A 14,678-nucleotide genomic window follows, 5' to 3' on the forward strand; every position below is an offset into this window, starting at 1 on the left:
ATTCAAACAGCAAGAACATGCAGGATGCCAGATGCTCAGAAAGAGACAGAAAAAAGTGAGACTGACTCAAGGAGGGATAGTCACGCGCCATGGCAAACAGCATCAACTGCCTGTTTGGACAACATTTCTCTTCTTTTTTTTTTTTGAGACGGAGTCTCACTCTGTCTCCCAGGCTAGTATGCAGTGGCGCAATCTCAGCTCACTGCAACCTCAGCCTCCTGGGTTCAAGTGATTCTCCTGCCTCAGCCTCCCGAGTAGCTAGGATTACAGGCACCTGCCACCATGCCTAGCTAATTTTTGTATTTTTAGTAGAGACAGGGTTTCGCCATGTTGGCCAGGCTGGTCTCAAACTCCCGACCAAGTGATCCGCCTGCCTTGGCCTCCCAAAGTGCTAGGATTAGACATGAGAGCCACCACACCCAGCTTCTTTCTTCTTTTCTCTGCCCAGTTGCTTTAATGACATGTGAGATCCTACCCCATTTGGCAGAAAAGCAAACTGAGGCCAGGAGGAGAAGTGAGGCATCTTGCCGAGAACCACAAAGCTAGTAACAGGCAGCACTGCCAGGGCCCCATCCTGGATTCAGGCCACAGTAGTGGAAAGGAGGTGACCGGGGCATCCTGGAGGACAAGGAAACTCACACTTACTTCCTAGTCTTGGCGCATTCCTTCTTCCAGTTCTTTACCAAAACAGGCACGACTTGTTCCGACGTGTCCTCCTTGTTTAAGGACCAGAGGTCACTGTCCTCCAGAGGCTGGCGGTAGCCCCGGACAATCAACCTGGGGCCAAGACACAACGGGGTTAGGCAATGAGAGTCAATGAGAGGAGGAGGAGGAGGACGGGGCTCACTCATTCCACACGCCTGCTGATGCTGCTCCCCTCTGCAGCACAGCTGCCTGCTGCAAATGAAGGCAGCCATGCAGCTTGGGAAGTCAGAATGCGGATGGACATTTGCATATATTACAAGCTAATTACAGCTCATTCTGTTGGGTCATGCAGGAAAAATGGCTTTTTTTTTTTAGTGGTGCACACAAAAGACTTAGGAAAAAAAGATGATTTAGGAGCGAAGTATCAGGACAGCTCTTTTTTATTTTTTATTATTCATTCATTCATTTATTTATTTGGAGAGAGGGTCTCGCTGTGTCACCCGGGATGGAGTACAGTGGTGCGATCGCAGCTCCCTGCAGCCTCCAGCTCCCGGTCTAGAGTGGTTCTCCCATCTCAGCCTCCCGAGTAGCTGGGACTTTGGGTGTAAGCCATTATGACTGGGTAATTTTTTTTTTATTTTTTATTTTTGTAGAGACAAGAGTCTCCCTATGTTGCCCAAGGTGGTCTTGAACCTCCGGGCTCAAGCAACCCTCCCACCTTGGCCTCCCAAAGTCTTGGAATTATAGGCATAAGCCACCGTGCCCCGCCAGCTTTTTAAAATTTTAAATTAAAAAGGCTGATATGGGCCTGGCACGGTAGCTCATGTCTATAATCCTAGCACTCTGGGAGGCTGAAGTGGGAGGATTTTGTGAGCCCTGGAGTTCAAGACCAGCCTGGGCAACACAGGGAGACTATCTCTACGAAAAGTAAAAATAAAAAAACTAGCCAGTCGTGATGGCTCGCACCTGTAGTCCCAGCTACTCGGGAGGCTGAGGTGGCAGGATTGCTCAAGGCCAGGAGGTGGAGGCTGCAAAGAGCCGTCATTGTGCCACTGCACTCCAGCCTGGGCAACAGAGTCAGACCCTATAAAAAGAAAAAAAAAAAATAGGCTGAAGGAAAAAATTAAAAAATAAGAAGGCTGACATGACAAAGCATTAGTAAGCATGAAATCTGGGTGATGAGATTATTGAGTTTTATTATATTAATCTTTCTATGTGACTCCATCCAGGCTGGAGTGTAATGGCGCCATCTCAGCGCACTGCAACCTCTGCCTCCTGTATTCTAGCAATTCTCCTGCCTCACCCTCCCAAGTAGCTGGGATTACAGGCGTGTGCTGCCCGGCTAATTTTTGTATTGTTAGTGGAGACAGGGTTTCACCATGTAGGCCAGGCTGGTCTCGAACTCCTGACCTCAGGTGATCCACCCACCTTGGCCTCTGAAAGTGCTAACTAACATTACAGGCATGAGCCACCGTGACCAGCAGACTAAACACTTTTATAATAAAAGGTAAAATACTTTCATCTTTTGTTCTAAAATAATTTCAAACTTATAGAAAAATTACTCAAATCATACTAAGAATTCACTCAACTCACCATTGTTAACACGTTGCCACGTTTGCAGTTATCATTCTGTCTGTATCCATTGACATGCACACACAAACACACACACACATGCAAACACATCATCTTTTTCTGAACCATTTAAACAGTTAAAGGCCTGGCATGGTGGCTCACACCTGTAATCTCAGCACCTTGGGAGGCTGACGTCGGTGGATCACCTGAAGTCAGGAGTTTGAGACCAGCCTGGACAACATAGTGAAACTCCATCTCTTCTAAAAATACAAAAATTAGCTGGATGTGGTGGCAGGTCCCTGTAATCCCAGCTACTCAGGAGGCTGAGACAGGAGAATCTCTTGAACCCAGGAGGCAGAGGTTGCGGAGAGCTGAGATCCTGCCACTGCACTCCACCCTGGACGACAGAGCAAGACTCCATCTCAAAAAAAAAAAAAAAAAAAAAAGTTAACATATACCCTCTACATGCTTTTACCCCAAAAAAACTGGAGGTATTCCCTTCCAATCCAGGACATGCTCTTATGTAACTAGAGCACAATTTTCCAAAACAAGAATGAATGTTATTAGCATGCATCCGGTGTCCTGTAGTCATGAACAAATCATATCAACTGTCCCAGTGATGCTTTTTAATAGGAACTTCAAGAAATTATTTAAAACATCTAATTTTTTAAAACGATGTTTGTCATTAAGACAAGGATGAGACCGGGCATGGTGGTTCACGCCTGTAATCCCAGCACTCTGGAGGCTGAGGCGGGAGAATCACTTGAGCTCAAAAGCTGGAGACCAGCCTGGGCAACATGATGAAACCCCATCTCTACAGAAAGTACAAAAATCTGCTGGGCGTGGGGGAGTGTGCCTGTAGCCCCAGCTACTCAGGAGGCTGAGGCAGGAGCATCACCTAAGCCCAGTAGATTGGGACTGCAGTGAGCTACAAGTGCGCCACTGCACTCCAGCCTCAGCGACAGAGCGAAAGCCTGTCTCAAAAAAAAAAAAAAAAAAAAAGATGATGCTTATTAGGGGCAAAAAAAGATTCTTCAAACAATCCCCACTAAGATGTTAACAATGGGCAGAAAAAGATATACAAAAAGAGGACCAGAAGGTAGCTGGGCATGGTGGCTCACACCTGTAATCCCAGCACTGTGGGAAGTCGATGCGGGTGGATCACCTGAGGTCAGGAGTTTCAAGACAAGCCTGGCCAACATGGCAAAACTCTGTCTCTACTAAAAATACAAAAAGTAGCCGAGCATGGTGGCACAAGCCTGTAATCCCAGCTACCTGGGAGGCTGAGGCAGGAGAATCGCTTGAACCTGGGAGGCGGAGACTTGTAGTGAGCTGAGACTGACAGAGTAAGACTCTGTCTCAAAAAAAAGAAAGACGACCAGAAGAAGGCATACTAAAACGGTGACACTGGTCACCTCTAGATGTCTCCTGCACTGCTGATCCGCACATGTGGTTTTTTAACCCACACTTCCTGTGGTGAGACAGTATTATTTTTCTAAGGCGTGGGGGACAGGAGGGGCACAATGTCAGTAATAACTATACCTAATATTTTAAAAACCCAAATCTGAAGCTAAAGCAAGAGCAGTCCAGCATATGGCTGTCCCAGGCAAAGCCTTCTGCAGAGGTGTCAGCTGCTCACGGCTCATGTGTTTATCACATTCAAGTTCACGGAACTGCCGGACAGAGTTGGTGTCTCTGAGACCACATGGCCAGCACAGGCAGATTCAAGACAACTCTGCAGAAGGGCAAAGGAGGGAGAAGTTGGGGAGGGGGAGCTGAGCATGTTCATTCATTCATTCATTCATTCACTCCCCACCACCTCCCTGAGGTCTGGGGGGCCTGGCCTTACTCTGTGATCCACCAGAAGGTGATCCTCGACAGGAAGGAAGCGCTGGACTCTGGGCAGCGATTCTAGTGGAAAGAAAGCACAGGTTTGGGAGGAAGAGGGAAAGGAACGATTTGACTTTTCATCCAGGTCAGAGCTTAGCAAGTAGTCAGCTGCTCACTCTTCCTTCCAGAGGACTAGCGTCAGCTCCACACCATTCTGCACCCCAAAAGACCCTCTCCTAATCCACAGGAGAAAGAAACTCATGGCAGCTCTTCCAGTTTCAATCAACGGAGTGTCTACCATTTGCAACCACAATACAACATGCTATAGACCTGCCTTGTCTTCTATCCCCGCAACAACCCTAGGAGCTGGTGTTAACATCATCCCTACTTCACTCATTCATTCAACAAATATTTTCTGAGCACCTACTATGTGCTAGGCATTCTACAAGGTACTACAGGGTTGCCTTATATCCCCACGACAACCTCATGAGCGGGTATTACTTTGTCCCCACTTTACTCATTCAGTCACTGAATATTTATTGACCACCTACTATGTGCTAGACACTCTACCAAGAGCTTATATACTTGCATTATTTTATATCCTCATGGAATTCTATAAACATGGTATTACTATTATCTCCACTTCATTCATTCGTTCATCCAACAAGTATTTCCTGAGCACAACCCTTGTGCCAAGCACCCTGCATACAAATCTAAACAAACAGAAATGACCCCTGCCTGTATGGAGCTTGTGGTCTACTGCAGTAATCGTCAGTAATACCTGCCAAGATTCTCTACTATTAGTAGCTAGCTCTTTTCTAAGTGCTTTACACAAACTACCTTATTTAATCTTCATCCTCACCTCACAAGATAAATAAAAAGTATTATATCATCCCTGTTTTGCAGTTAAAAGAAACTGGGCCTGTAATCCCAGCACTTTCGGAGGCCGAGGCAGGCAGATCATGAGGTCAAGAGATCGAGACCATCCTAGCCAACATGGTGAAACCCTGTCTCTCCTAAAAATACAAAAATTAGTTGGATGTGATGGCGGGCGCCTGTAGTTCCAGCTACTTGGGAGGCTGAGGCAAGAGAATCGCTTGAACCCGGGAGGCGGAGGTTGCAGTGAGCCATGATCGAACGACTGCACTACAGCCTGGCAACAGAGCAAGACTGTCTCAAAATAAAAATAAAATAAAATTTAATTTAATTTAAAAACTGGGGACCAGAGATGAAAAGATTTGTTCAAGGTCCCACAGCTAAAAGCGGTGGAGTCAGGATGTGAGCCCCAAAGAGTCAGGCTCCAGAGAGAGATGTGCATCAAATGATCACATGAACAAATGCAAAACTACAACTTCTGGGCCTTGATGTGTGTCCTGAAGGGAGAGAAATATTACCAATGAGACAAAGTAAGTGCATGGGGGCTGATCTGGTGCACGAAGGTCAGAGAAGGCTCCCCCAAGGAAGGCAGTCAAGCTGGCACCTGAAGGGTGAGTAGAGGAGAACTAAGTAACAAGGAAAGGCAACGCATTCCCAACAGACAGCAGTGTGTGCAAAGGCCCGGTGGTAGAAGAAAGCATGGTAGACTCCAGGAACCAAGAAGGGGCCTGAGCAGTCTACACTGGAGGCTGTGCACAGTCTACACTGCAGGCCACACATTTTGGTCTTCATTCTAAGGGCAATGGGAAGTACTGAGAGATTCTAAGCAAGCTATCAAAGAACTTATTTCCCAGAGAAATGAAGATGAGCCTCAAGTCAACAACATGCAGGCAAGGAAAGGGACCGACACAGAGCTCCTGGGATGACAGACAAAGCCTGGCTTTCAACATGGATGCATCCAGGTCTAAATTCTGAAACACAAGCTTTAGCAGCAGAGGGAAGAGAGGTCACCATGCAGTAATGAAAGCTTTGCACATCCTGTACCTATACCCTGGAACTTAAAATAAAAGTTGAAGAAAGAAAAAAAATTAGCCAGGCATGGTGGTGAGTGCCTGTAATTCCAGCTACTCAGAAAGCTGAGGTAGGAAGATTGCTTGAGCCCAGGAGGTCAAGACTACAGTGAGCCGAGATCACACCACTGCACTCCAGCCTAGGCAACAGAGCAAAACCCTGTCTCAAAAAAAAGAAGAAAAGAATTAAGGGAAATTAATAACGTGTTCCCTTTTGTTCTACTAGCAGAAACGGTGGCCATCTCTACACTCCTCACTGATAAGTTTCCATATTTACAGAATTTCTCTGAAACTGACAAAACAGACCAAGGGTCTCAAACTCAAATCCCTCAGGGGCCAGGCATTTGCCACAAGTGAGGAAAGCATGCCAGTATAATACAATAGGGAGTGCCGGGGACTCCAGCAACTCCTCAGCTCTGCCCTGTAGGATTATAGGCCTAATCTGTCAGAACTTTACTTTTCCAGAACATCTGGACAGCTAGAATTCATAAAAAATACCTGATTTGTAATTATCTGCTCACATTTTCCAAAATCACCATGCCAAGTGAGAAACCTACAGGCCTGCAAGATAGCAGTTCATCAACGACAAAGCAGATTCTCTCCTTCAGCTCCCCCAGCCACATCTAAGCCTCAGTTTTTCCATCTGTAAAGTAGGTGGGATGATATTCCCTGTATCAGGGGTTGAGGGAGGCTGGAACGAAATCCTGGATGGATCTAAGAAATGTTAGGGGGTACTGTGTCACGCATCTCTCTCTCACACACACACACACACACACACTTGTCTGTGGTCACACTTACAGGGTCGTGGATGGTTTCCGAGAACAGGGGTGAGCGATCTGAGAAACAGGACAAGACGAGCTGAATGAGTAAGAGGGAAAAGTAGACGTAGAAAGTGATGTCACGAAACAGGTCCACCTGGGCATCCTGCATGGTGGGGAAGGAAGGAAGAAAAAGATCACATTCTGGGGCTGGGTGTGGTGGCTCACGCCTGTAATCCTAGCACTTTTGGAGGCCGAGACAGACGGAACACCTGAGGTCAAGAGTTGCAGACCATCCTGGTCAACATGGTGAAACCCCGTCTTTACTAAAAATACAAAAATTGGCCAGACGTGGTGGCGGGCAACTGTAATCCCAGCTACTCGGGAGGCTGAGACAGGAGAATCACTTGAACCCAGGAGGCGGAGGCTGCAGTGAGCCGAGATCACGCCACTGCATTCCAGCCTGTGTGACAGAGCAAAACTCCATCTCAAAAAAAAAAAAAAACAAAAAACCAAGGTCACATTCTGAGAGCAGGTGGCAGAAACCCACTCAGCCACAGGGACATCGCAGGCTCCCCAGGGGCTGCCAGCTCCCCCCGGGACATAATGGCAGAAAGCCGGCTCCATCACGGGTAGTCTCACTGCTCACCGCTGCCTGATGGGAGGAAGACAGGGCTTGGGAGTGAAACAGAGCTGTATCAAGGCCTGGCTCTCTCACACTGGCTGTGGGATCTTGTCAACTTATTTAACCTTTCTGTGCCTCAGATTCCCCACCTATAAACCACCGGTGGTTCTTAACCAGGGGTGATTCTGCCTCCCAGGAAACATCTGGCAGTGTCTGGGGACATCTTCTTTGTCGTAACTTGGGAGTCTTATGGCACCCAGTCAGGGGAAGCCAGGGACGCCCCTAAATGTCTACAAAGCACAGGACAGCCCCTACAACCAAAGAGTCTCCAATCCAAAATGTCGATTAGTGCTGAGGCTGAGAAATTCTGTCCAAGTCACTGCAAGAGGTCAGGCAGATTATTCGTGACACATACACAGTCCCCTGCGAGGCACTTTGAAAACATGAACTCAATCAGCATCAGCTGCTATCACTCATGATAATACGTAGGCACTCAATAGTCAAATGTTCAGCTTCTTTTCCTTCCTTTGCCTCATGCCAGTCTCTAATTAGCTCCAAGATGGCAGGAACAGCAGGTTATTCCAAAAGCACACACTCCAGGTCAGGCGTGGTGGCTCACGCCTGTAATCCCAACACTTTGGGAGGCCAAGGCGGGTGGATCACGAGGTCAAGTGATCCAGACCATCCTGGCCAACATGGTGAAACCCCGTCTCTACTAAAAATACAAAAATCAGCTGGGCATCGTGGCGCGTGCCTGTGGTCCCAGCTACTCGGGAGGCTGAGGCAGGAGAATCGCTTGAACACAGGAGGTAGAAGTTACAGTGAGCCTAGATCGTGCCACTGCACTCCAGCCTGGCGACAGAGCGAGACTCCGCCTCAACAACAGCCAAAAAAAAAAAAAAAAAGTGCACACTCCTCAAAATTCCTAGGAGCAGCACATGGCAGCCAATGTAAACAACTTCCCCAGCCAGAGCAGCAACTGATGGGACAAAGGTAACGTGAGGACAAGCCTAGGGTCCCCCAGGGGAACAGTCACTCTGCAAACACTGTTCCCGGCTCGGCTCCATCCCAGCCTGGCAAAATTTGGAGCCGCCTCTCTTGCTGTTTCCTGCTGATGGGGCCAGCCTGGCATCGGCCCACAGCTCCTGCCCTTGGAGGTCCCATGGGAGCCCCTTGGAGCAACACAGACAAATCAGGCCCTGGGGAAAGGAGGTGCTAGAAAAAAGGCTGAGGCTGACTTAGTGAGGATTTGGTGGGGTAGGAAAGTCACCGAGGGAGAAGCTAGCTGCATGTGGTACCCATCCCCTGGTTCCCATGGCAATGCATGACTTCTACACAAGCCAGAGAGACCCAGCATCTCTCCCCTAGGGTCCACTGAAGGAAGATGAGGAAGGAGACTGCCACTTACCTCTTTTAATGCTGTCATAATTTTGGATCTCAGGATGGCGAGGGCACACACTAGGGCTACCAGCCAGAAAGTGAGCATGATCCCTGAAGACTGAACTCCCTTCCTCCTCTCCAGATGAATTAAAAAGGTAGCAAGCAGCTGAGGAGAGAAGCACAAGACAGGAGTTGTTGGGTTTTTTTTGAGATAGAGTTTCACTCTTGTCGCCCAGGCTGGAGCGCAGTGGCACAATCTCAGCTCACTTGCAACCTCCGCCTCCCAGGTTCAAGTGATTCTCCTGCCTCAGCTTCCCAAGTAGCTGGGACTACAGGTGTCCGCCACCATGCCTAGCTAATTTTTGTATTTTTAGTAAAGACGGGGTTTCACCACGTTGGCCAGGCTGGTCTCAAACTCCTGACCTCAGGTGATCCCCTTGCCTTGGCCTCCCAAGGTGCTGGGATTACAGGTGTGAGCCACTGCTCCCAGCCACACTATTTCTTAATGGACCACGTAATAAATATTTTGGACTTCATGGGCCATAGACTACATCAAAACTACTCCGCTTTGCCACTGCAGTGTGAAAGTGGCCATAGACAAGATGTAAATGAATGGACATGCCTTCATGCCAATAAAACTTTATTTAAAAGAACAGGCAGAGTACCCAGTACAGAAAACAAAACCCACTTGCCCTGATGCTCAACGTTCCCGGGGTCAGCCTCTGCCCCATCGCCCCTGCTCTCCGCCTCGGCCATCTCTGCTCCAGCCACACACAACTCTCAAGTTTTCCCTGTGACCCCCAGGACTTTACATGTGCTTTTCTCCCCAGCTGGGCCTCTGCCCTCAGCCCCTTCAGCTTTTTAACAACTTGCTCATTCTCAGGCTTCAGCTGCACCATCCCTCCCTCAGAGAAGCCTGGCTATGCCCCAGACCAAACCAAGCTCCCCTACCTTCACCCTCACACAGCACTCTGCAGACGTTTAAACACTTTGTGCCTTTTGAGGAATCATTTGTATAACGTCTGTTTGCACAGCTAGACTATATGGTTGTGTCTCCAATGCTTGATACAGAGTAGGGATAAAAAAAAAATCAGCCGAGCGCAGTGGCTCATGCCTGTAATGCCAGCACTTTGGGAGGCCAAGGCGGGCAGGTCAGGAGTTTGAGACCAGCCTGGCCAACATGCTGAAACCCTATCTCTACTAAAAATACAAAAATTAGCCAGGCGTAGTGGCGTGCGCCTTTAGTCTCAGCTAGCTGGGAAGCTGAGGCAGGAGAATCACTTGAACCTGGGAGGCGGAGGCTACATTGAGCTGAGATCACGCCACTGCATTCCAGCCTGGTCGACAGAGTGAGACGCTATCTCAAAGAAAAAAAAAAAAAAACATGTGCTGGCTGCATCCTGTCCCATATTCCCAGTGCCTGCATATCCTGGTTCCCTGGGATATAGTCAGAATGTTTCTGACGCCATTCACAGCTGAGCTGGCCCTCCATTCCATCCCAGAGATCTCAGGTGGATAAAGAGAGGCTGAGGATCTCATAGGCGGGTTCACCTCTTGGCCAGCCCAGCTCAGAGTCCCCTGAGGAGTCAAAAGCCCCAACCCTCAGACTATCACGCCCGTTTCCCCCAGGGTGACAGAGGCATAAATGAACGATCAAAAGACCAGGAACGGCCAGGCACAGTGGCTCACGCCTGTAATACCAGCACTTTGGGAGGCCGAGGCACGTGGATCACCTGAGGTCAGGAGTTTGAGACCAGCCTGGCCAACATGGTGAAACCCCGTCTCTACTAAAAATACAAAAATTAGCCAGGTGTGGTGGCGCGTGCCTGTAATCCCAGTTATTGGGGAAGCTGAGGCAGGAGAATCACTTGAACCCGGGAGGCAGAGGTTGCAGTGAGCCAAGATCACGCCATTGAGCCTGGGAAAAAAGAGCGAAACTCTGCCTCAAAGGAAAAAAAAAAAAAGACCAGGAACAAGGAATGTTAAGGGAGGATGACCTACTCAAGTCAAAAACAGCTGACCACCTATGGTGGCTCATGCCTGTAATCCCACCACTTTAGGAGGCCAAGGCAGGGGGATCACCTGGGCTCGGGAGTTTAAGACTAGCCTGGGCAACATGGAAAGACCCTGTCTCTATTATAGTGAAATTGAGGGGAAAAAAAAAAAAATCCACTCTAATACCCCACTGCCAGAACGCAGAGCCCAAGACCCGAATTCAGGACAAAGCAAAGCCCTTTACTCTCTCATTCCCTCCATGCATTTATGGAACGCTTACTGCATGCCAGGCACAGGGCCAGGCTCTGAGGACACAAAGGGGAATCAAACCCAGCAGGAGAGCCAGGCATAAAGCAGGTGCCAGGCTACACGCTGGGGCCTAGACTGGAAGCTGGCCCTACCACTTACTGACCAGGTGACCTTGGGCCAGTCCTTCTTCTCTCTGTACCACAGTTTGCTTATCTTATTTACAACGTAAAAGGGTTAATAAGTAAAGGGATTAGGACAGTTCTTGGCAGAGAGTGGACAGCACATATGTGTGCTATATAGAACCATGGTCTGGGCAGGGCATGGTGGCTCACACCTATAATCCTAGCACTTTAGGAGGCCCAGGCAGGAGGATCACTTGAGACAAGGAGTTTGAGGCCAGCCTGGGCAACATAGGGAGACCCTGTCTCTACAAAAATAACAAACTGGCCGGGGGTGGTGGCTCATGCCTGTAATCCCAGCACTTTGGGGGGCCTAGGTGGGTGGATCACCTGAGGTCCGGAGTTCGAGACCAGCCTGGCCAACATGGTGAAATCCCATCTCTACTAAAAATACAAAATCAGCCGGGCGTGGTGGCGCATGCCTGTAATCCCAGCTTCTCGGGAGGCTGAGGCAGGAGAATCGCTTGAATCCAGGAGGCGGAGGTTGCGGCAACTCAAGATCACGCCATTACATTTCAGCCTGGGCAACAAAGCGAAACTCCATCTCGGGGGGGGGGGAAATAAATAAATAAATAAATAAATAAATAAATAAATAAATAATAAATTTAGATGGGCATGTTGGTGCATGTCTACACTCCCAGCTACTTGGGAGGCTGAGGCAGAAGGATCATTTGAGCCCAGGAGTTCAAGCCTGCAGTGAGCTGTGATCTCACGCCAGTGAAGTCCAGCCTGGGCAACAGAGTATGACTCTGACTCTAAAATTTAAAAAATGAAAAATTAATTTAGAAAAATAAAGATTCATGGTCCTTGGCAACCTGGCTCCGCGTTGTCTTTCCTGACCCCTCTGTCACATCCACTCTATCCCCCCAACCTTCACACCGTGTTCCTTCACCGAACACCTCGTCCTCCCTGCCTGCATCCTCCCCTTAACCTTCCACCCCTCCCTGGACACACTGTTCACCCTGCTCAGAATGTCCTGCCTTAAACTTGTTCTCTCCTTTTTTTTTTTTTTTCTTTTTTGAGATGAGGTCTCGCTCTGTCCCCCAGACTGGAGCACAGTGGTGCGATCTCGGCTTACTGCAGCCTCCACTTCCCGGGTTCAAGCAATTCTCCTGCCTCAGCCTCTTGAGTAGCTAGGACTACAGGCGTGTGCCACCACGCCGGCTAATTTTTTTATTTTTAGTAGAGACGGGGTTTTGCCATGTTGGCTACGCTGGTCTCAAATTCCCGACCTCAAGTGATTCTCCCGCCTCAGCCTCCCAAAGTGCTGGGATTACAGGCATGAGCCACGATGCCCAGCCTCCCTCCTCTTTTTACAATACTCAAGGGCTACACTCTCCGAGAACTCTCTGATCAGGGCTCAGAAGCTGCAGCTTGCAGGGGCTAAAAGCATGGCATCTGGGGTCCCACCCCTGACTCAGCTGCACATTAGTGGTGTGATCTTGAGCAGGACACTTAACCTCTCTGTGCCTTGTTTCCTCACCTGTAAGATGGGAACAAAGCAGGACCCATCTCACAGGGTTGTTGTGAAAATTCAATGAATTTCAAGACACGTGAAACACCAAGAATACTGCCAGGTACATACATAGTAAGTGCTCAATACACATCAGCTGTAATTAATAAAGTTGTTTCCTTGTCTCTGTCACTCACTAAGTTGTGTATCCCCCGGGACAGAGCAGTTTCCTATTTAGCTTAGCAACCCACCCCCTATGCCAGATAGTGAAAACTCAAGGCCATTAGACCCCAGGCAGTTAGTATATAAGTGACCAAAGTAGCCAATGCAAGAGCAAAGTCTGGCAAACGCAACAAAAGGGGGCATCTGCCACTCAGAATCAGTGGCAGGGAAGACAATAGGGCATGGCGGGGACTGTGGCAAACTGGACAACACATGCCCCATCCAAAGACTGCAGCTGGGGCTGGGAACAGTGGCTCATGCTTATAATGCCAGTGCTCTGGAAGGATCACTTGAGGCCAGGAGTTTAAGACCAGCCTAGACAACACAGTGAGATCCCATTTCTACAGAAAATTTTAAAATTAGCCAAAAATAAGCTGGGCGTGGTGACACACACCTGTAGTCCCAACTACTCAGAAGTCTGAGGTAGGAGGATTGCTTGAGGCCAGAAGTTTGAGGCTGCAGTGAACTATGATGGTACCACAGCACTCCAGCCTGGATGAAAGCGAGATCTCATCTCTTAAAAAAAAAAAAAAAAAAAAAAAAAAGGCTACATTTATATCCCAGCTCCAGCTGATCATTGCCTTAAAAAACTAGGATTCTAGTCTTACGGGTTATTACTTTTGGTCTCCACTGAGCCCAGCAGATGGCCCAGGGGTCACAGCCAGCTCCTACTTACCATGGTGATGCCCAAGAGAGTTGGGCTGACCAGAAACACTGGGGCCAGGAATATGCCCCGACTTCTTTCCCAGAAAGAGTAGAAGAGGCCTGCCCAGCACACGATCCACAGCAAAAACCCCAAGGCCTGGAAGAGAAGCACATACATATCCTACAACAGACAGCCCTGGAACCTCCCCCAGGGCCTGCACAAAGAGCTCAGCCCCAGGGATAGGGGAACCAGCCAGCCTTCAAATGATCAGCCACAGTCCTAGGACATGGCACATATCCTCTGGAATAAGGACAAGTCCTCGGTAGGGTGAGCTGGCATCCAGGCCGGCACGTGATGCTCTGTAACCAGCTTGCTACGCCCCACTACCTCCAACAGGACTGTTTGTCTGGTCACCATGCTCCCCAGTGCCTGAACGCTCAAGAGCTCAGCTCACAGCTCATCTCTAGCTGCAACTCCAGCGCACTGCACAAGAAAGCCCTCCACGACAACCATTCATTCAACCAGTATTTACTGAGGGCCCTCTACAGGTGGGATATGTTTCAAGGTGCATCCATTCTCAAATGATTCAGAAAAAATAAATTATAGCATGCATACAGAGAGAGAGAGAACAAAAGCTCATGATAAAACAAATGTAGCAAAAGATTAAAAAATCAGTGAATACGGGCCAGATTCATGCCTGTAATACCAGCACTTTGGGAGGCCGAGGCAGGAGGATCACTGGAAGCCAGGAGTTTAAAAACAGCCTGGGCAACAAGGCGAGACCCTGTCTCTACAAAAAATTGTTTTAAATTAGCCAGGCATGGTGGTGTATGCCTGCAGTCCCAGCTACCAGCTACTCAAAAAGCTGAGGCAGGAGGATGGCTTGAGCCAGGAGTTCAAGGTTGCAGTATGCTGTGATCATACCACTGCACTCCAGCCTGGGCAAAAGAGCAAGACCTTGTGTCAAAAAAAAAAAAAACAAAAAAACAGGAAACAGTGACTATGAGTGATGGATAGAGAAAATCAGGCAGCAGTTCCTGGTATCATTATCGCAACTTTTTTTTTTTTTTTTGAGAAGGAGTCTCGCTGTTGCACAGGCTAGAGTGCAGTGGCACGATCTCAGTTCGCTGCAACCTCTGCCTCCTGGGTTCAAGGGATCCTCCCACCTCAGCCTCCCA

General features: G+C 48.7%; 1 protein-coding gene across 1 annotated transcript in view; it reads right to left on the reverse strand.

The window, feature by feature from the left end:
• Positions 1 to 14,678, reverse strand: part of LOC115932992 (uncharacterized) — a 179,663-nt gene that overhangs the window by 46,722 nt on the left and 118,263 nt on the right. Inside the window, 5 exon segments of the mRNA XM_063699505.1 lie at positions 646 to 777; positions 4,067 to 4,128; positions 6,792 to 6,917; positions 8,785 to 8,922; positions 13,531 to 13,656. Coding sequence (XP_063555575.1) covers positions 646 to 777; positions 4,067 to 4,128; positions 6,792 to 6,917; positions 8,785 to 8,922; positions 13,531 to 13,656 — 584 coding nt within the window.

The sequence above is a fragment of the Gorilla gorilla genome, chromosome 18, assembly GCF_029281585.2.
Source record: "Gorilla gorilla gorilla isolate KB3781 chromosome 18, NHGRI_mGorGor1-v2.1_pri, whole genome shotgun sequence".
NCBI lineage: Eukaryota > Metazoa > Chordata > Mammalia > Primates > Hominidae > Gorilla > Gorilla gorilla.